Below are 27944 nucleotides of genomic sequence, written 5' to 3'. Positions count from 1 at the left end.
AACCTGCCAGTACAGTGACGGGGGGAGGACAGGAGGGGTGCAGCAGATCAGATCAGGCCTGATACTGTAAGTCAGCTCCATAGAGGGGACACTGGTGGGGGCACTACAGAACATAAGCAGTCTTTGGCACAGAGAGTGAGAGACACAGTGGGGTGAGGGAGCGAGGGAGGGAGGAGAGAATTCATGCTGTGTTAGCATCCCCTCAGCAACTCCATCAATACTGCATGCAGCTGAGAAACTGGCAGAGGTCTTCTGTGCTGCATTTGCAGCCTTCAGCCAACGAAAGAGAGCAACTCCCACGACTGGTCTGTTCAGTGTGCTGCTGCTGCTGAAGGAGGAAGAGGAGGAGGCGGAGGAGGAGGAGGCTCACAGTCTTTACTGCATCAGGAGGCAACAGAGCAGAGGAGAAGAGATTGTTTGGAGGAGGAGGCTACAGAGGGATATGCAGCCTTGGAATACTCCAGTGGACAGAATCCATCTCAGAGGGACAGGACTGTGAGGACCCTGACTTGATGACAAGCTGCCACGGTCCCAGGACTGATCTGAACATTAGAGGGAGTTTGGTGTGTTCTGAGTTTGACTGCATCTCCTCCATGTTCACTGGTAGGTCACTCTCTTCAACAGTCTGTTCCCTTCACTTACTTTTACATATTGTTAGTTCATGTGCTGTTGACTCGGTTCCTTTATCAAATGTAGGCACCGTTGCCCTGTGGTCACACACAGTATTTGCATGAAAAGTTGTGCGAGTTGAACAACACTTTCCTAGTGATCAGTGTACAGTAACTGGAAAAAGAATATTAGAAAAACACTGAGCCAAAGCACATGACACAGGTTAATTTTTGACTCAGATCATACTGTTCAGCTGAACACCTCAAAGGCAAAAGCAATCAAACTCTGACGTTAACGACACAACTGACACAATTAATGAAAATATATTATTAAAATTACACATTGTTTTAACAGAAAAAAAACTATGTGTGTGTTAGTCGTGTGTGTGTGTGTGTTAGGTGTGTGCCCCTGATGTGGTGTTGCTCCCACTTAGAACCACAATCCTGGTTTTCTATGACATCATGAAGTGGTCATTGTTACAAGGGGCAACAAACCTGATCTGACAGAGTGGGGTGGTGCCATAGTTGACCAGCTTAACTTTACAGATGGAAAGAGAACACAAGTGGCTCAACTCAGTGTATTTAGAGCTGTTTGATGAATTTGTAAACAACAGCCAATGATGATTTGGAATATGTTGCAAACTACAGGAAATGTATTCCACTATGTTCCAAACTGTGGGAATTCCCGTTTTAAATAACACAACTGATTGAAGCAATCATGTGAAATCTGGAAATATTATTAACTTTTTTTTTTAAATTCCAATTTTATTTTTTCATAAATCACATGATACACGCAATTGGATAAAAGCAGAATCCCATACTGTCATTTTGAGAACATCAATTTCTTTGTATGTTATGGCCAGAAATAACACAATCCTAAAACTGTGTCACACTTTCATCTTGTCTTTAGTCTAAAACACACAGACCAACAAGTGAATACAGAGTTTTCTAACTTCTCCGAACACCTGCTGATAAGCAGCAGTTTCATAGCTGTAGACATGACCTGGGAACTCCTCCTGTGTCACCACCACCAACTTAAAGTTGTGGGGAATAAACAATGAACCAAATAATTCACCACTAATGGCCTGGAAGAGGACACTTTTGGTCAATGGACGGTTTACGCAACCAGGCAATGATTGCATATAGGGGTCTTATCTCGTATTATAAACACCAGGAGAGTCGGGGAGAAGAGGTGTGGTCAGATGTTAGGCTTGGTGAGAGCTTGTCCGCTATCAGCTGAGGATCAAAGAGTTCTAATGTTCAACTAGGAGTTAACATACTCACCAAGCAAGTGTTTGAATAAAGCATGTAACCAGAGACAGAGGTGTTGTTTTCTTTTAAATATTGTTACCTGTCCTGACTGCAGACCAAACCTGTTGAATTAGATTTTTTTTAAAGAAAAAAATCTATCTTGAAGTTAGGCTGTAGTTCACCTGAGAACCTTCAACTGATTAGGCCTGGCTTAAGTGGTGCAATGAAATGATCAGTTTCTGAGAAGATGTGGTATAGAATCTTTCATTTTGTATATTCAAATACGTTGAGATTTTCTTCAGTTTTTACTGCTTTTGTTTAATGTCATGTCATTAGTTTGTTTCTAACTGGTCGCTTCTCCTGTGTTTTAAATTGTGTTTTAGAGCTCATGAAGTTATAGATCCGTGTCTTCCCATTTTATAGAAGCAATAACACTAGTGTGAAGTATGAGGGATGAGGTGGAGTGATGGATGTGACCGTCAGGATAACAGCCTGTTCGCAGACTGGCCCCCTCCGCTCCCAAGGAGCTGCAGCACTTTTGCTAATTCTCCACCCCAACATTCCAGTAACATTACATTTAGAGGGACTTAAGTAAAAGTGACAGCTTGTTTGCTGGCAGGATTATTATTATTATGGCTGGGGGACAGGCCCAACAGTGAGAGAATGTAATCAGCTTCATGTGTTGTAAAGGACCAAATCTGCTTAACCTACTTCAGTTGTGTGCATGGCGGCCCCTTTGTGATTCAATTTGTTAAAGATCAAATTTTCAGTAGAGACAGATTATTAAAGGGGCAACTGTTGTAAAAAAAAAAAAAACGCAAAATGATGCTGAAACACAGGAAGCAGTGTTTATTTTTAACCAAAATCACAATGTTTAACTGTGTGTAATGTATTAGCATTGGAGAAGAAGACACATGTGTAGAAAAGACAAATGGACCTGCTTTATTATTTTCGAAGGTCCAAAACCAGGGGATTTTAATTGATGTAGGTCACCTAGTGGGAGAAGTGATTAACACTATTACCTTACACTACTGTATGATGATCACTGCTTTGTTCTCCTGGTGTGTGTATATGTGCTTGGACAACTCCAGTTTGGACAGTTTCCCAACAAGGTCAAAAACAAGGAGTGTTTTTGACCTTGTTTACACCTGTGAATTCTCCACAGGTGTAAATGTGAGTGTCAGTGGTAAGTGGCTCTGTGATAAGCTGTTGAATACACTGCCCTCACCTGGTAGCTGCTGTGTTAGACTCTTAAGTCTCCTCAGAAACCTGAGAAGGATTAGGAAGTAGAAGATAAATTAATGAGTGAATGAATTTATTTGAAGTTTGTCCAAGTTAAGTTTGTGACTTAACACGGACCTGAGAGCTGATCATTCAAAAAGACTAAATGTCAGATGGTAGGACACAGACTCAAGACCCTTATTCTTAGAGTTTTGCAGACTTGACTTGGACTGACAGCTCAGACAGGTCAAGTATCTGTGACTCTGATGATTTAGATTGAACATTTCTGAGCCTTGTAATCTAACTGGCAACCCTAGGGACTCGACTGGAACTTCTTTTACTACATACTTTATTTATTACATATTTTTGTACACATTTTGTCAAGTCATTAGGGAGTGTGGGGTGGAGGGAGGGAGATATATGGCTATATAGCCAATATTAGATTGACATGAGTGCAGCAGAATGTGTTTTACAGATATTATAGAACATCAAATTAAATCACACATTGAGGTAGTACTGTGTCGACTACGGGTAGAAAAAACACATCACATTTTTAGTTATAGTACACATCATTAAGTACACGTTTTACCTTCACTGAGGATCGGATTTAGTATTTTGTGCAGTAAGTGATTTTTTTTTCTGTCTTCTTTATTTCCTTTAGTCTCAGAAACTTTCCCTAAGCAGCGCTCTTTTCAACCCTGCACTCCTTCTCTTCCTTCCGACGTTCCAGGACATTAGGATGTGCTCAGAATACCAAACAGTCCTCTGGGCTGTGCTTTAAAAGAATGATTTGCTGATAGACTGTGACATTTTGAGTGTTAGACCCGACATCCTGCGTCTGCTCAGATTCATGACCGAGTGACAAATTACTGTATGAATGACTAAAATGTGTGTGTGTGTGTGTGCGCGCGCAGCATGGCATTAAATTAAACAACAACAGAGATTTGGAAACCAAAGGGCCCCAAGCTTCCCTTTAAAGCACAGTGTGATGAGAAAGTTAATAGGTGTCAGAGCACGGTTAATATTTAACACATTCCCATGTAGTATGCATGAACAAAGGTGAGAACGTGTGTGAAAATTACATTTGTTTCCTATTTACGAGCTCACGTTTGAGACACAAGGAAAAGGTTGGAATTTTTTTTCCCTTTAAGATTTGAAATTCAGTCTTTGCAGGACTGTACATGGTGTTGCAATTTGAGGAGCTCTTTAATGGTAAACAACATCTTTACAAGGAGGAACACTTGTCACATCAAAGACACAAGACACAGGAAGCAGTTTCAATGGTTTTAAATTATATGGAATGGTTACATGGGAATGTATAAATAACAATCCATCTCCTTTAAGTATACTTTTCATTCTGTTATCACACCTTACACTGCTATCTCTCTGTGTGTGTGCGTGACCATCCTCTTCATCCGTGCAGATCATGTGGGGGAGCTGACGTGTGTGATGGCAACCTCGGACCAGCAGCATCTCATACACGCGGTTCTGTGTTATCGTGACTTTCCTACCCTGAAGCCAACCCTCAGGATTTGACCGTACCTCCCCAACCTTCCCTCCTCTCTCTGTGCCCTCTTCGGTGTCCGTCGACCCTGGGCCCACCATGGGAGGATGCTTCTCCAAACCCAAACCAGGTAGACATACCTTTGTTTTCTTTAGCACTTTATCTGTCACAAGTGAGTACACAAACTCACTTGGTTTTTGTTGTTATTGAGGGTCATAAAGCTGCAGAAACACACTGATAATCACTCCACTCCACTGCAGTGGGTGTGGGTTGTTAGAAACTGGAAGGTGTCATGTGTTGTACTCTACATGTTGCTGCCTTTGCCCCAAACATCACTCTGTGAAATGGCTGTAGTGATTATTCCTTTATAACAGGAGAAGCTTCATTCTTTAAGGGTGTGGCCAAAGGTCACTGAAGTTATTTAGGAGGTCTTTTGTCCCACTGTCAAACTAGCATTACTGTGCTTTTTCATCTTCTTAATCCTAAATTACTATTACCTGTGTATTTAGGAAAGGAAAGGAAAGTGAACTCCTTGTCATTGTAACACAACCAAATGTGACCTCTGCTCAGAGCACCTCACTGAATAAAGCCCTACTCTACTCTCTCTACTCTAACTTGGCAGCTGGTGGACGCAAACCTGAAGCCTTCTGGACCCAAGTCCGCTTCCTTAACCACTAAGCCACCACTGCCCCATTTACATCATTAATGAAGTCTATAAACATTAACTAAGAAAACCTGGTGGGTAACAAGGTTGGCCAGCCATTTATCATGGCACTACATCCATGGACATTTCTGTTTACCACCAGAACCAAGGGCCATGGTCATTTGCACTGACAGTTTTTCACACTGAAATAAATGTTATAAATAAATGTTGTGTTGAAGTACACGGGTGTACAACACTGATCACAGAACCGTCTGTTGACTTGACATGTAGTTTATAAATGTGGCGCAACCCGTGGCCCATTAATTTTCCTGTAAACATCATGCTGCAGAGGCTGGGTGTTGATTTATGGGCTGTGTTTATTAAAATGTTTTCACAGACACTTTGTTCAGTCGGAGTAATATTTAAAGGCTACAAACTGCCTCTAAATCTTCTGTGTGTCCTCTCGCCTGGCTCTGTTTGCTGTGTTGTGTTTTGTGTGGGAGGAATTTTAATGCTCTCTGGGGTCTCTTTGATCAAGATGATGACATACTTGGATATGAATGTGGCATTTTGACTGTGTTTGTGTATCATCTGTGATTTTTTCCTTGAAGCTGTCTTGCAGGTGCTTGTTAACCAAGGTTCTATTTGTCGGAGATGAAGTGAAAGTAAGCTACTGTTGATGTAGTGAAAATTATTATTTTACAAAACCTCTAGACTCTAGAACAGGGGTTTCAAACGTAACACCCGTGGGCCAAAACCAGTGCGCTGTGGTATTCTATCCGGCGCGCTTGATGAATTTTGAAATAAGAAAATTACACAAACAACTTACATGTTTTATAAAATTATGTTTCATTGAATAATATGTGTGTGTGCGATTGTCACTACACACAAATATACTAAGGATTTACTTCTACATTAAAGGTGAAGTTGATGATACAGTGGTAAGAGGAGGAACTGTGCAGTATATGGTATATAAAAAACTCATTAAAATATGGTACTTGGTAAATGTTGTAGAATGTATGACCATACATATTTTAATTCTTAAGGTGATTCTCTTCATCTGTGGAAAGCTTTCTCTTTCTCTCCCTTTATTTCACTGCATTTGCACTACTACTATAATTTTTCCATTGATTTTAATTAAGACCTGCTCAGCAGGCAAAAATTCCAACCAGATTACTGTGTAAGAACTGGATGATCAGCACATTTTCCAGCCAAACAGATACAGCCTGCTGCACTGGAAAAGGAGTTACACAACCATTCTTTATGTATAGAAGTATATACACAACAGCAGCAGCAGCAGCAACATCTACTGTCATAAAAAAACTGCATGTCCTACATAAAACTTGATTTACTGCATCAACTCTCCTAAGTTCAGTTACACATGCACACACACACACACACACACACACACACACACACACACATACACACATGGCCTGAGAAGCAGAGACCACTTAATTTTTAACTGTCCACTGTCTAGATCTGTAGTTTATGGTCACAGAGTCAGAGCTTTTAAAAATAATTACACTTTCCCTAAATTTCAATTAATGGGGACACAAAATTAATTTTGTGTCCCATTAGTTAATTGGATTACCAAATTATACCATCTTTTCTGGTTTGTTTTGTCCAGTAAAAATAAAACTTTACAACCAAAAAACATAATTAAAAATACAAACAGGTTAAAGGAGGATTTCATCTGTTGTCTTATATATGATTTATGCTCCATTTGTATTGCTAGTTAGTTGCAGATGCGACTTAAACATATTTCAATTTAATATTGTGTCTATGTATTGCAGGTCAAATGTTTTCAGGATTTTAACTATTGTGTGTGTTTGTGTGTTGCAGTTGACGTTAAAGTGGAGCTCTCTCTTCTGGACAAAGAAAAGGAAGTGGACGGACTGTCACCCAATGGAAAAGCGAGTCCTTTCGCCGACTGCAGACCTAACGGGGCTCTTGGACATGGTTCTGATGACGACTCCACCCCACTCCCCCCCTACCACAAACCAAGGGACTATGTAGAGGCCTCAGTCTGTCACGTTAAAGATCTGGAAAATGGACAGTAAGAAAATTCATCAAATTGTTTTCAAAGCAGCCTCCTATATTTGTCTTTTATGGAGGTCTGTCATTGAAATATGTACTTTTAATATAAATCATTCCATCTAAGGCAGAAACTCCACTAAACTTTATTTAAGGCACTATATTTGTCATTATGTTGTAGTTATTATCTAAAATTGCTATTTTCTATTAAGCAAAGAAAATAAAAGTAGTATAGTACAATTTCTATATAGTGGTACAGATAAAGAAAATCCATCCATCCATCCATTTTCATCCGCTTATCCGTTACCGGGTCGCGGGGGCAGCAGTCGCCACCCAAATCACATTGCACCGTACCAACCCCCCTGAACCTTCCTGTGGGTGGTGAGTCCACTGGAAGGTACCAACCACCCTACCCGGGATTCGAACTTGCCCAGGAGGTGAACCCTGGGGTTCCACACCAATGACAGAGACATTGACTCTGGACCAAAGCGCCACGATAAAGAAAATATTAAAATCAAATTAAATTTGCTGTGTTACATGTTACTGATATCTGCAGAGTCTGGTTGTGTGAAATATTTTAAAAAGGACATCACAAAGAATATAGATTTTTGTTTTTGCATAAACCCTTTAGTTTTATCTTAATTTAACCATTAAATACTTACCTTTTCTTATCAACAGAGAACTTCAGTGGTCTTTTCTAGATAACTGTCCCTTTAAATGTTTTGACATCATTGTAGAGACTGGAATTTATATTGATATTTATTTAGAAAAAACTCAGTTGTGTGAAGTCATCATTCCTGTGTGTTATATGTGACAGAATGAGAGAGGTGGACCTGGGCGGTGGCAGGGCGCTGTTGATCAAAGAACATGGAGAGTTCTCAGCTCTGGCTCACAAATGTCCCCACTATGGAGCTCCTCTTGTCAAAGGTGAGAGATGTCTTCTCTAAGACGGTGTAATCAAAGTAATTTACTCCGTGTCTCACATATGTCTTTCCCTTTGGTTTCAGGTGTGCTGTCAAAGGGACATGTGCGCTGTCCCTGGCACGGTGCATGTTTCAACATTGCCACAGGAGACATCGAAGACTTCCCTGGACTGGACAGCCTGCCAACATTCCAGGTGACCTTTCTGACCTTGTGCTGTCTCTACAGCACATTCCCTTCACTTTTATGTCTTTAAGCACATTTAAATAAAGAGTAAACATGACTGTGTTTATGTTTGTGTGTTTGCTCCAGGTTAGAGTTGAAAAGGACAAGGTGATCATCCGTGCAAACAAGCAGGTAACTGGTAAAGGAATGTGTAGGAATTATTCATGAACAGAAACCGGAACCTCCTCACCAATCCCAAATCTTCCTTGAACATTTCCAGGCTCTTCAGTCACAAAAGAGGTCGAAGCCCATGTCTCGATGTTCAGCAGTCATTAACTCCAGCACTGGCTTCAGTCACATTCTCATCATTGGCTCAGGTCAGTGTTTCAGGTTTTATTCATTCCCTGACCTCCTGGCCTTCAGATTGAGAACATTACTTATTCACTGCTGCAGGTCCTGCAGGTCTAGTCTGTGCTGAGACACTTAGGCAAGAGGGGTTCACTGATCGCATAGTCCTATGCACCATGGACAGACATCCTCCATATGACAGGACTAAACTGAGTAAGGTTTGTACACCGGCCACGAAAAAACACTAAAAAAAAACAAACAGAACAGATGTAGCAGCATCACTCTGGAGAAGTCTGGTTACACAAAAGTGAACTATCTTTAGTATATTCATAATATGAATGTGGTTGTCTTTGGTTCATTTAATTTCACACTTATTATCAGAGGTTTATTATGCCAAGTTAAAGAACTTGAAATGGAGTGGGGAAATACAAATGTCTTAGCTCAAACAGGCTCTCTGCAATAGGAAACAATGAGAAATGTTTTTGTGGCTGTAAGGTGTGATTAAAAAACCAAACAATTTGTTGTTATTTTTATGTTTCTCTGTAACTCAGTAGTTATTTAACCTACAGCCTAGCACCAGTCCAGTTCAGATTGTGATTTATTAATTTATTTATAAACCAAATCTCTCAATACATTTTTCTAACAAAACTAGTAGTTAGAAGTTAGTTAGTCCACTAGACATTACAGATACAGCTGCTGTCCTAAGAAAAGACTTAAACGGATCCGGTCAGGCAAAGCTAACGCTCCTCTGATTAGTTAGTTTAACTCAGTTCTGTGGCCTTTTAAACCTCTAGGCCATTAAATGTCACCTCTTCTTTTTCTTCTTCTTCTTCTTCTTCAAATTTTAATGACAGTTAGGATATTTTATGTGACACTTCTGCCACCTACTGGATAGATTTTCCACTAATTATATTTTTCACTCAGAAAAGCTCCAACCATTTGCAAAAAAGTGCAGAAAAGTACCAAAAAAAGGAAGGCATCGTAGAATAACACATCATTATACATGGGTCCATATACATTTTTTTTTTTGGTATTGATTCTGTTTCTTTTTTGGTGAGGTTAGTAATGAACCGCAGTTGGACAAGATCCAAATAAACTTAGTCCGCAACACAAAATGGCCGCAAATAAATTAAACCAGGTTGACAATCAAAGATATATTGCCTATCTCTGAAAATATTGTTTTATCATGTCATGGATTCCTGTTTTGTTTCTTGCTGATGTACTCAGCACTAACCTGCCTTCACTTAGTCCCTAGACAACACAGCGGAGCAGCTGAGACTGCGCTCCTTGGAGTTTCTGCAGGACTATGACATTGAACTGCTCACAGAGAAGGAGGTGAGAAGTAGTGAAGTTGTGATTAATTTTAGTTAAAGGTGCAGGGCCAGGGACCTATTATCATCACATTTTAGGAGTGAGGAGAACACATCCAGTTTATTTATGGAGTTTTTACAGCTTCCATTTGCCATGACTGTGAAAATGTGATTCAGGCCATGGCTGTAGATGTGAAAACACGATCTGTGACATTTGAAGATGGACTCAGGATGGAGTACAGGAGACTTTTTATTGCTACAGGAAGCAGGTAATAATAATAATACAAATATTTTTTAACAGATAAGCTCATGAACATGTGGTCTGTAACTTTAATTTCAATATCATACCAAATAGACCCAAACCCATGAGCTTCAAGGGCAAAGATGTCAGGAACGTGTTTCACCTCAGAACACCCGAAGATGCTAACAGCATAGGCAGGCTGGCTAACAACAAGAACGCTGTCATCGTGGGAACTTCTTTTGTTGGTGAGCAGAAGAATCTCATTGATATATATTTACAGCAAGGAATGAACCATATACTGTCAAAACTACATACAGTACTTAGGTATTTAACATAATTCTGTTAGTGTTTCTATATAAAACTTTGTTATTGTGAGACTTTGTTATTGTAGTTTGTGAATACTTGAAAAACTTTGTCCTTAATTCTCATAGCTTACTCTCCTTATTCCACACACCCTCAAAGAGTTTTCGGTCCTACAATGTGCCAAGGTTAAAACCACTAACCACTAACTAAAGTTTTCAGTTCCTGCTACATATGCATTAAGTCACATCATTAGTAGGATTACAGTCAGGTGTGTGGTCTACTAATTTTACCAGCCACAGAATAAAATATAACACAATGTAAATAACATGAAATTTAATGTCACAAATAAATATTCACAAAAATAAATACTTTATAAAGCAGTAATACATACATACATACAATAAATACAGACTTGGTACTGCAGTAGTCGGTGTATTGTGTGCAGATCTTATCTGATCCAGTATTTACTTGTTTTACTACAACCCAAAATACAGGTTTATAGCATATTAACAGATTTGGTTTGTTTTTTTTTTGTTTGTTTTCTGTGTGTGTTCTCGGTCAGGTATGGAAGTGGCTGCAGCTCTGACTGACAAGGCCCATTCTGTCTCTGTCATAGGGATCGAGTCAGTTCCCTTCAAAAAAGCTCTCGGGGAAAGCCATAATGAAGGTATGACGCACTCCAGGGAAATTAAGCCTTTCAGAACATGAAGCCCCCTCATCAATACTATCATCAGCATTTTCACTGAGGGAAAGAAAAAGACAAAGAGAGAAGAAGGAAGAGAGAGAGAGATAAATAAACTACTAGTTAAAATGCTGCTCATGTTTTTCTGGTCAATGTGGCCACAGAGGGCAGTGTAAATGCACTCATTAGCACTGATTGATCACATAGATGCATAGAAATGTATGCTGCAGATTTTCCATTCCCACGCCTGTGCTGTGGTTTGTGTCTCTGCAGCTGTTTGAAGCCAACAGGGTGAAGTTCTACATGATGAACGAGGTGTCAGAGATGATCGGTCATCATGGACAGGTATTCAGAAAGTGAGAGACACAGCATGACATGATCCTCTGATCCACAGTCTGCCGTCTGTTTTACACGTGATGACAATGAAAGTGTAAAGAATAGAGCACAGTTGGCTCCTGGGTCAAGAATTTGTGACTAGAATTCTGTGGTGAAATTTTTAAGGTCACCTAAGACCTCAGGATTTCTAAGGAAAAAAAAGTCTAGCACCTGCAGTATCAACTGAACTTTGTGTTTTCGACACACAGCTTAAAGAGGTGGTACTGAAGAGTGGAAAAGTACTACGGGCAGACGTGTGTGTCATTGGAGCAGGTGACAGCCCTAATTGAAGATAAATATAAAACTCATATGCCGCTTTGATAAAACTCTAATCCTGAGATAGATGTCTGAACTCTGTGGTCTGCTGCAGGAAGTGTTCCCTCCACAGGCTTCTTGAAGCAGAGCGGCCTCCACATGGACTCCAAGGGCTTCATTACTGTCAACAAGGTACTCTGCAGAACTCTGTTCTGGATTACTCTGTGTTTTAGTCCGATTATAACCATTTTCCCTGTGAACTTTTGTGCCAGATGATGCAGACTAATGTGGAGGGGGTATATGCTGGTGGAGATGTAGTGATGTTTCCTTTTCCACCACGCAACAACAAGAAGGTGAACATTCCTCACTGGCAGATGGCTCATGTCCATGGTGAGTGTGTGACAGTGTGTGACAGTCTGGGGTTCATTTCACATCTGTATCTAAAGTTGCTGAGTCGGTGCTAATCACAAAATGACATGTTAGTGTGATGCCCCTCTGCTGGATGTTAATGTATAGTGTTTAGCATCAGGGGGATACAGAACATGGAGCTGTACATCTCCAATAATGTCACCACGGTCACACTTTTAAATGTGGACCACAAGTTGCTGCTCTGATGTAATTTCTTAAATACAAACATGGGAAATGTAAACAAACATAAATGTTTAAGCGAAGGCATTTACATAAAACAGTGTCTGTTGCATCCTTGTGGCATTAGTGCCACCTAATGGAGCAATTATTTCCACACCTCTCACAAAATATATAATTTACAATTATTTATATTATTTACTTTTATTTTTTATCTTTTTTGGGATGCTGGCAAACATTAAAAACCATCTAATTGATAAAATTGTATATACATTTGTGGAATAATTGCAATTAGTTTAAAGTGAGATGATTTGACAAGAAACCCATCCAATCATCTATTTTCATCTGCTTATCCGTTACCGGGTCACGGGGGCAGCAGTCTCCATGACCACCACCCAAATCACACTGCACCGTACCAACCCCCCTAAACCTTCCTGTGGGTGGTGAGTCCACTGGAAGGTACCAACCGCCCTAACTGGTATTTGAACTTGCCCAGGAGGTGAACCCTGGGGTTCCACACCAATGACAGAGACATTGCCTCTGGGCCAAAGCGCCACATGACAAGAAACTTTTATTCTAATTAATTTTACAAATAATTATCACTTTAAAATATTTGTTGTGGTATGTTGTGTAATATCTACTATGGCTACTATACTACAACTATATCTCAAAAGTCAACAATATATATATAACAATATTTCTAAACAATGTAAAACAATTTGATATGTATTAAATATGTAGATAAATATGATGTGTCTCTTGTCCCAAGTGTCTCATTGAGACTGTCAACAGCATAACAAATAATGCAACCAACCAGATGCCATGGCTACTTGCCATCAACATTAGCACCAATTACCTATATTGGCTGCATTGATCTGATTGTTTGTGGGAACATAAACAAAAATAAAGCATATTTATGACCACTAGACACATTTACAGCCTCAGCTGCTTATCACAGCACTCATATCCCGTGCATACTTAAGGACAAGTGACGTGATTGATTTGTTTGTTTATTTTCTCCACACTGACAGGGAGAGTGGCAGCTCTCAGCATGATCGGCCAAGCCACCGAGATGAAAACTGTGCCTTACTTCTGGTCAGCCATGTTTGGGAAGACGATCCGATACGCAGGTAATGTGAAGATGTTAGTCTTCAGTGAAAGATTGTTGGTTGAATTGGATCAGCTTCATCATGAACCACTTATTAAACTAAAATATGACCGTTTGTCTCTCATTGGTACAGGTTATGGTGATGGATTTGATGATGTCATCATACAAGGAGATCTGGATGAACTCAGATTTGTAGCATTTTATACCAAGTAAGGATTTTAAAAAAACATTCAGAAACACTTTATAACTGCCTGGACTTGTTTCCTGGCTTCACTGAATAACCTTTTATGACAAATTAATAGAAAAGTGCACCTTCTTTTTCAACTTAAATTTTATTTTAATTTTGCCATTATTGCACCGTTGTTTTATTACCTTAATTTAAGTTTTATTCAACAAATTGTAATTAATAGTCTAGAACCAGACTGCTGTTTGATAACTGTCTATCACCAAAATACTCTAGGTTACTCTAGTTACTAAACAAATACTAATATAAACATGTGGTCCTAGTGTTTTACAACTTGTCCCCATGTCTCCCTCTGCTCCTGCAGGAGTGAGGAGGTGGTCGCTGTTGCCAGTATGAACTATGATCCTATTGTGTCCCGTGTGGCAGAAGTCTTAGGATCTGGAAAGACGATTAAGAAACGAGATGTGGAGTAAGTCCATTAACCAGACTTTAATCTGGTCAAGGTCACAAAAGCTGCTCTTGTTCTTTAGTTTTCTTTGGTTTTTTTTTTTTACACTGTGAAGAAAAGCCTGAAAAAACAGTTCTCACTCTGAAAATACAACAACAAGTTGTGGGTCTTGTGACTTAGATCACAGGAAGCATATTATTAACTAGAGTCGTTGACTTTTTACTAAAGAGTCAAGGTCCTGCAAAATACTAGCAGCTTAGTTTGTGCATGTGTTATTAAAACACTAACACCTGACTTAATTATGTTATATACATACTGTACATAGAACAGTGCCACATTGACTATTACTAGAATTGTCTTAAATTGACAATGAGAAAGTTGTAGGAATATCAAAACCACTGTAAGAGAAAAAGAGAATAAAGTCATATGTTTATAAGAATAAAGTAAAAAAAAAGTGACATGTGCGATCATGTGTTTTGGGGGAGTAGAGAAAAGCACACACCAGAATTAGAAATATATAGCATCTTGTAAACTTATACTTTGGTCTTGGATTCACAAATAAAGAGATACATCATATTCTTGCTCATCAGCATTACATCAGCATTAGCATCCCTGTTAGCATCAACATCACATCGCCATTAGCATCAGCATCATATCACCATAACATCACATCAGAATCAGAATAAGCATCACATCACCATTAGCATCACAAGCATAAAAGTATTTTGTCATTACTAATATTACGAATTTTAATCTAAAAAAAGGTAGTATTCTTGTAAACTTATGACTTTATTGTTGTTAACATATTTTATTCTCATTCTTACAATCTTTCCCTCATAAACATACATTTTTCTTGTAACGATTTGACTTTAATCTAATTTGAGACATTAATCTGATTTTATTTTTTATTCTCGACGTGGCCCTAATACTCTTTAAATGTCTGTCTGTTATGTTACTGCATGGTTAATTTGTCTGTTTTTATGACACACGTGTCATTCATGATTTCCATGTCTCTCATTTTAAATAATGCAAACCAACAAACCTTGAAGGATGTTGGCACGACTTGGCAAGTATGGAAAAAACACAAGCTTTTTTTTTCCTCACACAAATTCCTGTAGGGAATTGTTACTGAGTGGAAAAAAATGTGTCTCTGTGTTTCTTAGGACTTCATTTTGTCTTTCAGAACTGGGGATATTTCTTGGTTGATCGACAAAGGCTCACAGTGATTTACATCTGAAGAAAGGACGCCTTCCTCCCCTACTGCACACCTCAATATGGACACTTATGGTGCTGAGACACTGAGCAGCTAAACCAGTTTGAACACACGCAAACACACACACAGAGAGTCTAGGGACAGGACAGTGTTTGCACTGACGACAACGCTGAGACTCCTTAGAGAAATTATACTATGACAAGCGTAGCCATACCTGAACACACTGACGTCATGTGTCATGACACAGCAATACTGGTCTGAGTCTCTGTGCTTCTGTGAGCTGGATCTACCTGTACACTTTGTTAATAAGAAACCAGGGACAGACGTTGACATTACTATACAAACAACATTGTATATAGCTATAATCCTGAATGTGCTGTAAACAGAAGCATACAGTAGGAATTTTCCCAGGTTTTTAAATGACACATTTGGTCCAGGGCTCTTACATTATCTGCATGTTAGGAGAACAATGGAAATTTGACATTAACAACAGCGATTCCCAGAAAAGATGAAACATTCCCTTAAAAACTTGAAGTCGATAGTTAGGACTTTACAGTAATTTAACAGACAGAACAGAAAGTTTTGCAACATCAGCCAAGAAATTGTATTGTGTTTGCGCTTGACTGGTCAGCCTGCAGTCTGAGTCTGTCCTCTGTTAAAGGTCTGCTTCTTTATGAAGAGGACCAATGACAGTGGTGACTCAAGATGGCTGTAATATTTTACTTCACTTACTTTGTTATGATTAGAAATCAGTAAAAAAAAAAAAATTATATTTTTTTCTCTGTCCTTTTGCCATGAAATAAATGTTTTAGTCCATAATCAGAGTTAACATTTTAATAATTACTGCATGTTTAAAACTGCACCATTTTTTAAATTATGGTTTATTAATGAAGCATCATCAACCAGACAAACAGCAGAAACCTACAGTAGCTGCAGCTTTGAATGAACCAGTACAACAAACTGGCCACTGTACATTTGACATCTTCTTATGGGTTGCTCGATTGCACAAATAGAAATCCCTATCCTACTTTAATTATCAACTAATGTTTGGTCAATAGATTTGTGCATTTTATCGCAGATTTTTCTCTTTAAAAAAAAGAATAACAACACAAAAAAACAAACAAAAAAAAAAACACCACCTCCAGAGACCTTTAGTTTGTACTAACTCAGGGAACTGAGGTTTGTGGCTTGTACAGGGGTTGCTGCTCCTTTTTGTAAGCAGAAATGACAATATTGCTTTCACATTCATTTCTTTTAATGATTGTTTCATTATTATGAAACATTCCCTTTGTGTGAAGGGTTTAAGCCAAGGTTGAGTTTGCATCCTGGTATACTGGTGAAACCAAAACATTTGAGGTCTGACACTGTTTAAAAAATAGAAGTCATTGTTTTCTTCCCCATCTATTATGGCATTTTTATAACAAAACTTTGAAATAAAAAGTCTTCCACCAATAATCATTCGCTGTTATATGAAATCTATGAATCTTGATGAACCCTACATGTGGAATACCTGCACCCATCTCAGCTTAATCCTACCTCCATCCACCCATCCACCCATCCATGACTCTTCTCTGGAGTCTTCCACTCTCTTCTGCCTGGCAGCTCCATCTTTGGCATTCATGTCTAGTGATATATTCAGTGTCTGTCTTCAGCCCATGTCCAAACTACCTCCATATTCCTAACTCTTCATCGTCGCAGGTCTCACTGCCGTTCTTCTAAACCTTTTTCACTTGATGCCACACATGCTGACCCATCCAAGTAATTAAACCAATGTGGTTTTCAGACTCCACATCTCACATCTTAATTTTTTTCTCTTCCTTTCTTTCCTCAAAACACATGCATGTACACTAAGGTAAAGTTGTATCAAACAAAAACAGAACAGTTGCATCAAAGTAGAATTGTTTAATGCTAATTTTTAGTGAGGTGACAGATTTTTCCCCCCATACAATTCCACACTGAAGTTCTAAACAGTTCAGTACAGGTCACACAAATTCAAAATGATTTCAAACTTTTTGAAAATATTGCTCAGTATCACACACTTCTCTCACTTATTGATAAATGTCTAATTTCATTAAAACAAGGGAAACAAAGAAGACACATACATATAGAATCTCAAAGTACATCAGTGTTGGGATTAAAAAGTTAAAAAGAAATGAAACGAAATCAATGTTTCCCCTAAATACAGACACTAAATTGTCCTCTCTTTGATGCATCCCTGATTAAGTGCTGAGGCAAAAACAAACACTATGTAATTCAGTAAGTTCTGTAATTTTATTGGAGTGTCAGATAAAATGGCAGGTTCAGTGCTGATTTTTTTTTTAGACATCTAAGAGGAAACAGATGAAGTGCAGTGACTGACTTCACTATAAACTTTAAGAAGATACAACCAAGTCAAAGGAGGAAGAAGAAACTGTGCACCTTTGTGTCCAAAGTGTTTATGCATAAAAATATACTCTGAGCACCAATTCCCATTATTGCAGTGTACTTTTACAAGAATATTGAAAGCTTATTTTTTTCCAATAAAGACAATTTAACATTGCCACTGGAAACATGAATACATGTGAATGAAATCTGGAAAAGACGTCACAGAAACATGTCAGATGTCAGAAGCAGCTGCGAGTTGAAGACATTTCTTTAAAGAAGTGTCTGTTTGTAAACACTGACAATGTCATAAATCATAATTAAAAAACAAAGAAGAATCTAAAACCTATTCACATTATGACAAATGACTACAGTCACAGTCTCTCCTGAATCCAACAGCAGAGGCACTTGTTTGAGATGCTGGGTGTATTCTGGTCTGTTTCAACACCAGTGATCAGAGGTCATATTCAGCTGCACATTCTTGAAGGTACCATTCATACAGTTTACCCTGTTGAGCAAAAGCACAGTCTTAGCAACGGTACTGAACGAAGGAATGAACAAATGAATGAATTACACAATGGAGGTGACCTTCTTGGTTTTGACCATGTCCTGGACATAATCACTGTACTCTGACATCCTCCTCTTCTCCTTCTTGGTCAGAGTCTTTATTCTTTTACTGAAAAAGAAGGACATAAAAAATTCAAGATCACAGTAAACACATTGTGTTACACCTGTAGCTAGAACATTTTTAAGTCGGCATTTTTGGTTTTAAAGCTGAAGATGGGATGGATGTATCTGTGAGTTTCTTTCTCAGCAATTTGTTTCTCAGATTTTAATGCCCATTTTTTCTTGTATTGTTGTTTTTGTTTAACTATATTTCTCCAGGTGCTCAAATTTAGATAAAAGTCACAAAAGTGGCAAAACCAAACAAATATCCAGGTAAATATAATATATAAAAGAGAGCATCAGTTGTAACAATCTTTAATCTTTACTCATGTATTCCCTAAGAATCTTTAAAAAAAACACACATTTTAATGTGTGGGTTTTTTTGTTGCACTTTTTCAGACTTACCCTGAGTAAAACTTTGCTAAGAAAAGCAGGAGGTAGCAAAAACCTCCAAAAATTATAACAAAAATGACTTGACCATCTTCTGGTATACAGTCCCACAAGTATATAAACACTCCCTGGGAGACAGCAGTGAGACACAGTTAAAAAACAGAATACAAGATAATACTAAGTAAAAAGTAAATACATAAAAAGTTTCAGTAGGATCTTACCGAAAAGATGTTCAGTGTCAGAGCTGCTCCTTCACCAAGCAGCTCATCCAGCTGCTCCTTAGAGAAGGTACTCGCTATAAAGCTAAGGATGAAGAGGAAGGGAAAGAAAACACCCAGAGAGCCACACAAGTAGGAGTGAAAACGAACACTTCTGCTGTAGGTCACATCAGCCCTGCAAATAGACACGGGAACAAAATCTCAAATTCACTCAGTAGTAAATGTACAGTCTGCAGGTATTCAGGCATTATCTATGCCCATGGTGCCCAATAAGAAGATTGTGGTCTACCAGTAGATGGCAAACTGAGTGCTTGTAGATCATAAGCAATTACAATTAAAAAAAATGAAAAATATAAATACTATTCTACTGTCTATTCACAAAATACTATTCTGTATTGTATGTGTAGTAGTGACCACATACTGTAAGGATTGAATCACACTGTGCCATAAAGCTACATGTATAGTACTTTACCCCTAGGTATGTTAAGTAAATATATATTTATCGTTTCAATGTAGGTAGATCAATTTAACCTGGTCATTGGACCCTGATCTACAGTATTATAGAAAAGCACAACTGTGAGTTCATGTGTAATACAACTGCACTGTTTGTTTTTTGCATATTGGACAATAACCTGTAGGTAGCAGCAGTTCAAATAATGCAGTGGTGCAGTTTAGAAGCCTGAAAACAGAGGTAGAAGTTCTGAATGAACAAAGACCTGAAGGGGAGCTCCCCACCCTGTCTTTACCAAAACAGCAGCACTCTTTAACCTTAAACAATAAGGGTAGCAACTGTCACACCTGTCCTGTTCCAGTCTGCTGTTAATGGTTGAACAGATGAGGTCACAGTCTTTCTCCAGCTGGTCCAAAGTCTTCTGAACAGCCTGGTTGATGGTTTTCTCAATGGTCTGACAAACTCCATCAATCTGGTTTACACATCTGCTGGGCTAAAAACAACAAAGGCCACTAGGGTTATTGGATTTAGAAATACATTAAAAAATACAATAGTGATTATGACTGACAGTTAACAGTCAGTCTAGAGACAAGATGCTTTTGTTCGGCAGAAATAAACAGACACAGAAATCCAACACGCGGTGTGAAGACTGAAGGGTGGTGTAGATCACATGGTGGTGCAGCAATAATTCAGGACTGGATCGTATCCAAGGCCATGGTTTACAACCCCTGCCCTCCCCAGCACCTCGCCCCCAAGATTGGATAACTCTCTCTGTCATCACACTGCATTATCAATCATCTGGTTCAAGGCCATTGAAAGCCACTGACCGACCTGAGGTGGAAAAAATTCATTCAAGTATAATCAATGTCTGCTCTGACCCCAAGAAGAAGAAGGGCTTTAAATTCAGCACCAAGAACAAAGATGTGAGGAAAAAAGTGAACAGAACTCAACACTGTATTTTCATTATCAAAGCTGTTGTAATTCATGAAATATTCACAGTACAATATTTTTTTTCTTACCTTTTGTGGGTTGGGGATGTAAATTGTTGGCATCTCAAAACCACATTTATTGAGGCCCGGACGGCGACACAGCTCCTGAACGATCTGCATCATCACCCTCTGCCAAAAAGGAAAGAATCATTTCACTCCATCCAAGTTAAAACTTTACAAGTACAAAGGAGAGAAAACTGAAAGCTACCTGTCTGTCTGTTTCCTTTCCTGCTTCATCTGCTTTGCTGAGGTAAAACAGCAGCTTGTCGCCACACTTCTCACTCAGCTTCTCCACAATGTTGAGTGTGCGCTTGCACAGTGCCTGGCCCATCGGGTCGAAGAACACAAATATTAAATCGGCCTGCTCTCCTGCAGAGAAAACGGAAACCATCATAGGTGTAGTGATTCTGAACCCCTTCAACATGCACTTAACAGTAAAGTGCAAATCCTGTAGTTCACTGTCAAACTCTCTGGTGCTGCTGCAGCCTCCAGTGAAGCTTGGATAGACATGAAGTAACATATTTACTGTATATATAACAGATACTTAGGGCTGCAAATAACCGCCTGCACCCTAGCTGGCTGAGCAAAGATGGGTCACATCAAACCTAACCTAATCTCTTATACAGTATATACCATATACTACAATTGGTATGTAATTACAAAATATTGCATATGCATTTATAGTACTTTGTGTTCATTTGCTTTAATCCTGACAAAAAGTCATTAAAAGCCATCAACGCCTTTTTGAAACACAGTAATGTGAGGAAGAAATGCTTAAGGTGGACAGGTGACAGTTTTGGGCGTCCTCTTAATTGTCATGTGTCAGTGTGTCTAATGTTTTCTGTTCATAGGGTCACTATTAGCTGCAGCCCGCAAAATGTGACATATGACAATCAGAGATGCCAATGCATACCTAACCAGGTGATGGCGCTATTGACATCAAAAGGGTAGACCATGTCTCCATCCACCAGACCAGGAGTATCCACAAACGTGACCAGACTGAACTTCTTCTGCTTGGAGGTTGAAATCTCAGCAGACAGGTAGTCCATAACACCTGGGACAGAGAGACAGAGACAGAAACAGAGAGAGAGAGACAGAGAGAGAGAGAGAGAGAGAGAGAGAGAGAGAGAGAGAGAAATAGAGAGAGAGAGAGAGTGAGAGAGACTGTAAGTCGAGGAACTATTCCTTCAGGATTCATTAAAGTACCACAGACCTAGACTCGCTGTCCGTCACCTCTAATGACTTAATTATGATGTGCTACAGGAAGCCGCAGTGCAGTCGATACTTGGGCAGACATGGAGAAGCGCAATGACAAAGAGGATCACCGTGTGAACTTTCAGCTTTTCGGCTTTAAAGGCTCTTGTTGCACGGTTAGCAAAACACCAAAGCGTACGTTACATTCTAGCCATGATGGACGTCAACTGTGGCAGCCACATCCTGACACCTTCACTTCTTGTGTAGTTCTTGTGTAACCTGTAAACATGTCCGTCACCCGTCACACAATGATGTCTGCAGACAAATCGGTTGCCATGGTTACACACAACAGCTCTTCAACTGGCAGCTTTAGTGCGTGGTGTGGTGACATAAAGCTAGCCAGTGAAGAACGACTGTGAAGCAACGCCACCCGAGACTACAATACTACATCGTACAACTTCATCAGCCATCCCATCTGAGGAAAAACACACCCATCTGTGTGCAACTGAACAGAATCACTAGTTAGACACAACCCCACTATTTAGTGAACAAACCGCACCCACAGCCAGGCCCGTGATGACACTAAGGCTGTTTGATAGAAGGAAGGGGCAGGTGTTAAGAGGCAGTACAAATCACATTCTTGTGCTGCAGTGAGAGCTGCTGCTGCTCTAGTGCATTAGTATTCCCTTATGTTTCTCTTTCACCAGCATCACCACATTATCAGTACAATCTACGTCCTGTCACATGATTACAAGAGTGAAATCTAGGAACATGGTGGTCACAGCACAGGAGGAGACACTGTTAAGTAAGAAGAGTTGTTGAAAAATGTTGATCTACAAAACAAATCACACAGAGTCAGTGAATACATTCACTGGAGAAGCTTTAAACCGAGTCCTCTCAGTCTCCTGAGAGGTGAAGAGGGAAAACATGAACGCTCTCACCGATGGATGAAGTTTCTCAAGTGACTGTTACGGAGAAGGCTACGGAGGAGAAACTGTGCACAAGGAAAAGGGCAAAGGCTGCGGCTAAACACAAACCACAAATGTTACAACTGACTCACTGAACTCAATACATAAAAAGAACGCAGTAAAAGTCACTCTTGACAACAGGTGGACAAGAAATCACCCAAACAAGAATACAATCTAGAACACATTTTTAAGTAAATCCAGGAAGATTTCCAAAGTGAATGATGAGAAGCTGCTCCCAAATGAGGATTTATGCTGCTTTTCTGATGAGTCATCCTCAGTGGCCATGGCAGCAACACAAACGCCTGTCAGGGTTGCATTTCCACAAAAAGGTGTAGCAAAGCTTGGGCCTGCAAAGTGTAGTGCTGCTGGAGTCTGAGGCTGCTCCATCTCTGTGACATTGCTCAGCGGCTCCTCCTGACTGCACCGCACTGCTGTCGATGGGGTGTGTGAATCACGCGCCACACCGTGAGCGCTCTGGTACGCACCCAGTGAACCCTCGCTCTTTATGCTGTGACTGTCAAGCCACACACACACACACGTACATTACCGCCCCCTCCTCCTCTTACAATAATGCTCCTACTCAGACAGCAGGCACACCCTGACTTTCCGCATGTCCACCTCAATATCCAGAGGCTCCTCATCCTCACTGAGGTGCCCAGACAGCAGAGAGCAATTTTCTTGTAAAGAAACATGACACTAAATAAATCCTTTCCTTCTTGTATGACTACAAAAAGATAAAAGTCTAACCCCTAATGGAGGGGCACACATTATGAACTCCCTGCTATGCTGCATCACCATTCGAGTTATCAGAAAAAAGAGATCTTATGTAAGTCATCCATCTATCCATCAATTCATCAATACAACTATCTACCTTGTAATACTCATGTCCTCTCTTTCTGTCCTGTCCTTTCCTGGAACAAGTGCTGCTTTTCCCTGATGTTACATCAAATCTGAGTACACTCCCCCTAAAACTGAAATCATATGTATGTAAATTTGGATTTAATGCTGTGCAAAATTATATAAGAAATGTTTTTAACATTACTCACCTGCCTACATGTCAGGAACAGTTTTCATATTTCAAATTATCTTTAATCTGAATCTATTCAAACTCTGTGTCTATTCAAACTCCACTCAAACACATAACAAGTCTAGGGTAGTTTATGCAAAACCAACAAAAGAAGTACCCTCCTGTCCAAAAATCTGAATGTGTGTACCTGTGGGTATGACCATTCAGTAAGTTAGACACTTAGTAGCATAAAGCAGGGATTCTACACTTACTTATTAGGAAATTATCACAATAGTCACTTTTCATGTAACAGAAGAAAAACGTGAGGGAAACGGTAGTTTGTTGTTTTATTAGACTATTCTTTGTACACACACTTACAGTTTATGATTCTAGTGTCGGTCTGTTTAAGGGACCGTTTAGAGCTGTTCTGCTTTAAGACTGTAATTTTGATCCAACATTAACATTTGGGACAGCAAGTTAGAGACAAGTTTTAGGGTCGAAGCCCTCAAAGCCGTTTCAGAATTGTGCACGGTGCTCTGATTGGATATCTGTTTTGATGCCCCTCCTTCTAGAGAACAAACATTCTGATTCTCATTGGCTCTTGTCATCTTAACCATTTTATGTGATGAAATCTTTTTTGTGTTGGTTTAAATGGTTAACTAATGCATGACTAATTACCCTCATCATTTAGCCCCATATAACTCACTCAATGTTTAGTTCTTGGTCAGTTCTTGGGGGAAAGAATTTATAACTGTAAGTTAAAGAAATTAACATTGTTTTGCTGTGCAGCACCCATTACACTAATGTTAAACGGATGTGTCACATTAGCACAGTATGGATATTGTTGTATGACACTGCAGATACACATGATGTAACTGTGTTGTTGAATACATTGTCTGCTGTCTGTTCATTGTGGGAGTTTTACATCTTTGTCACAACTACATAACTTTCTCCCAGCTTGTCTGTTCCTGTGGTAGAATACAAAGCTGCACTGCCAGAACAGTCATCCTTGTGTAAACAGACGTGCCCAACTGCAGTGACAGGGTGTGATGTAGCAACACTGTCCAAAGGAGGATTTAAACAGTAACAACTCCTCCACATGTGTCAAAGAGAGGAAGATGCAAAGCCATGATCAAAAGTGGATAAAGAAAAACAACATACTTATTTTTTACACTGCAGGGTATGATTTAAATGAAAGAAATTACAAATGGAAAATGAGTATTACCTTTAAACTCCAAAAGGGGTCGAAAGTGTGGGTAGAGATGAAGAGTTGCATTTCCCTGCAAAAATAGAAATTCATAAAATGTAAAGAAAAATACAAAAAAAGAAGCCTGTCTGCTTTCTTTTCAATCCTTTCCCACAGCTCAGGACACCTACTCTTAGCTTACTGTTCTTCCCAGACAACACTCTCCACCCCCACCTCCACGCTCTGCAGTCCTTCGCTGCAAATCTATCATTTATCCTGCTTCATCTTCATCATCACCACAGCAGGATATGGACAGAGAGGAAGAAGAGACGAGTTTCTCCTAAGATTGTTTCAAAGATCCCTGTCTCTGTGCGTATGTGTGTGTGAGCCAGAGGACCAGAAATGTACAGCATATCATAGACAGTGATATGAAAACCTGTGGTTTCTAATCTCTTATTTCAAATATCAAAACCACAGTCGTCCACACACCTACATATAAGATGGTGATCTTTTACAAATAACATTGAAAGGCAGCACAGCAGAACGAGCTGCACAGAGCTGGTCTTACTGTTGGAGGCACATAATCAGAAACTCAGAGATGAGGACAAACTCACCGTCAGTGATTCTCTTTTCCGCCCGCTTGTGATGAAAGTAAAGCCCTGAGTTTCAATGGCCACTCCTGTTTTCTGTATATGCTCTTCAACATACCTGCAACGGTAACATTAAGCTTTGATTTGCTTTAAAAACTTTTTAAAAACTTTTTTAATTAACATTTTTAAATAATGCATTTCCCATTTAGCCGTGCACTAGGCCTAACTCATGTTTGACCGTATTTTTATAAGGGTACAACTGTTTTTTCTAAAATAACAACTAACTTTACAAAAAACAACTTGCATGCTATTTTCTGAACTTTTAATTATTAAGTACAAAAAAGGCCTCCCTTTCATCTGATTGAAGACAACATTTGGGGATTTCAAGATGACAAATTATTTATTTATTTATTTTAATCATTCATTTCATCATCATTTTTTTAAAACATCTCAAACCGGACTTTCTACTGTTGTGTTGAAACACACTACACTAACAATGCCAGAGGCAAAACTGTTGGATTTTCTTGCCACTACACAGCACCTATTAAAATGGTGCGTCTACATCCGTCTGTAGAAATTCTCAGTGAAACGTTTTGTGTAAATGTGTGATTGTGAGGCAGCACTGAGTGGTTCTGCAGAATCCATTAAGGAAGCTTTGTCTTACCAATTAATGAAGGAACTCTTCCCTGCTGAGTGGTTACCCATTATCATCACTATGATTTTCTTTCTGGGAGGTAGGAGCCGCACACCAAGGCTGCTGGCAATCTTTACTAGGCCTGTAAACACACACACACACACACAATGGTACAATATATGTATGCATTCATAATATTTGCTCTATATTTCTAATTAGTATGCACTAATTAGTTATTTGGTCCACTAAGTGTTAATAAGGCAGGGCAATGTTTTGTCTGATTTGTCTGAAACATCAGCAATAAATTGATTATGTGATTTGGGTTAGTCACAAAAACAAACAGGTAAAAGTATAAGGATTTTTTTAGCTTGATTAATGCTGATAATCTACAGACACCCTGTGATTAATCCAATAGCAATGTAAAGTAACAAAAACTTAAACGTTGTTTTACTGACTTACATTGACTAAATGTATGTGTCATAAAGTGTATTTGAGTCAGTGGTGGAAAAAAGTCTGGCAAAAACATGTAAATAATTAGTTATGGAACTGTATAAGACAATACTGACACTGGTGTCTTGGTTACAGATATTCCACTTGTTTTGGTCCACGTCATGTCTTAAACTGAGACCCACAAAGACAAAAGATTCAAAGCAGGTTTTCTCTGTCATTGCTTTTACTGCCTTTTATGACTCGTTTGTAATCTCGACCAGTTCCTCGTTAGTACAGTGGTGAATATCCCCGCAGGAGAACGAGGTTCAATTCCCCGACGGAGAGGTCACCTTTATTGATTCTTAATCCTGCTCTGGTAAGTCGCTTGAGATAAAACCGTCTGCTAACTGCATAAATGTAAATTACTCCAGCGTTCAATGGTCAGAACTCATCGTGAATACTCTAGGTTGGTATATTGTATTTGCTATTTTCAGTTAAGAAAACACGTGCTGATCTCCAAAAGTTGCTCATTAAGCAGTAACTGTTTTTTTTTTAAAGTCTCCTCGTTTTGCAGTTGGAGTTGAAGTATTTAGCTTGTAAACATTTAATTTGGACGTTTAGGAAAAGAGAGCAAAGGGATCTTGGAAGGAATTTCCACAGACCACTGTTGACCACCTCACTGGTCAACCCCCAAACAGATTATTGTGTAGTGGATACTTCATGCTGTGATATCGATATCGAAAGCTAACGGATTAGTGGCGGTTCACATGGGTTATGTGTAGAATGCGTCCTGCGTCCGACCCAGCCGAGCCACACGGTGACCCGAGCTCAATGACAAGTGACAGTGACAGGCTGAAGCTCCTGCTGCTGGTGGTCCACCCTCACACTGAACTTCCTCTGATCAGCATTTCACCTTCAACTCCAGCTCCGGTTCTACTATTAACTTAACTTATACTATAACGACAAGACACAGGTGTGCGTGCGTGTGTGTATGTGTGGGTTTCTGCTCCTTAAACGTAGCTAACAAGCACAGAGATGATAAACATTTACCATTTTCGTTGTCGATGTATAAACTGTGACATTCCTTTAGGATCCTCTCACTGGGTGTGGTGATCGCGGACTCTAGAGGGTTCGCCACGGACCTGGGCTTCCTGGCCGACATTATGAACTTTAAACCCAGTCTGCAGGCACCAGCAGCTGTTCTTTCAACCGCCGGGGGAAGACATTCACGGTTGCACCAACGTTCTACAGTGCAGACGATGCGCCTACGTGCGGTCAGTGATGGGTAATACATCTAGAACGAGTTCCTACTGTGAAACATGGAGGTGGATCGCTGAATTTTGGGGATGTGTGAGCTAAAAAGGCACGGGAAACTTAGTCAAAATTGATGGCAAGATGAATGCAGCAATTTATGTATATATATATTATGTATATATATTATGTGTGTGTATATATATACA

General features: G+C 39.4%; 2 protein-coding genes across 3 annotated transcripts; one reads left to right on the top strand and one right to left on the bottom strand.

Annotated features, from left to right (window-relative positions):
• Nucleotides 1-43: 43 nt before the first annotated feature.
• aifm3 (AIF family member 3) lies at nt 44-17519 on the top strand. The gene is made up of 20 exons (XM_025053292.1): nt 44-603; nt 4504-4714; nt 7073-7286; nt 8082-8191; nt 8272-8381; nt 8498-8542; nt 8631-8727; nt 8804-8916; nt 9947-10033; nt 10186-10277; nt 10364-10494; nt 11115-11225; nt 11503-11579; nt 11819-11882; nt 11980-12056; nt 12137-12254; nt 13481-13579; nt 13691-13766; nt 14106-14210; nt 15373-17519. Exons 2-20 carry the CDS (start codon nt 4684-4686, stop codon nt 15413-15415), a joined length of 1800 nt encoding a protein of 599 aa, XP_024909060.1. The 5' UTR covers nt 44-603; nt 4504-4683; the 3' UTR covers nt 15416-17519.
• Nucleotides 17520-17721: 202 nt separating this feature from the next.
• LOC103397299 (uncharacterized) lies at nt 17722-27805 on the bottom strand. Of its 2 annotated transcripts, XM_025053291.1 has the most exons (12): nt 27535-27805; nt 26086-26197; nt 25446-25539; nt 24871-24925; nt 21391-21531; nt 20686-20846; nt 20508-20606; nt 19836-19981; nt 19041-19212; nt 18835-18947; nt 18352-18439; nt 17722-18271 (listed from the first exon to the last, which is right to left on the bottom strand). In XM_025053291.1, the coding sequence occupies exons 1-12, from the start codon at nt 27776-27778 to the stop codon at nt 18218-18220; spliced, it is 1479 nt and encodes a 492-aa protein (XP_024909059.1). In that variant the 5' UTR covers nt 27779-27805; the 3' UTR covers nt 17722-18217. The 2 variants fall into 2 exon arrangements, 1 of the variants encoding a protein (XP_024909059.1); XR_003048937.1 differs by lacking the exon at nt 18835-18947 and having other exon boundaries at nt 18251-18271.
• Between the last annotated feature and the right edge of the window lie 139 nt (nt 27806-27944).

The sequence above is a fragment of the Cynoglossus semilaevis genome, chromosome Z (assembly GCF_000523025.1).
Source record: "Cynoglossus semilaevis isolate Cse_v1.0 chromosome Z, Cse_v1.0, whole genome shotgun sequence".
Classification (NCBI taxonomy): domain Eukaryota; kingdom Metazoa; phylum Chordata; class Actinopteri; order Pleuronectiformes; family Cynoglossidae; genus Cynoglossus; species Cynoglossus semilaevis.
Note: the sequence above shows the minus strand (reverse complement) of the source record. Positions and strands in the feature narration are given on the sequence as shown.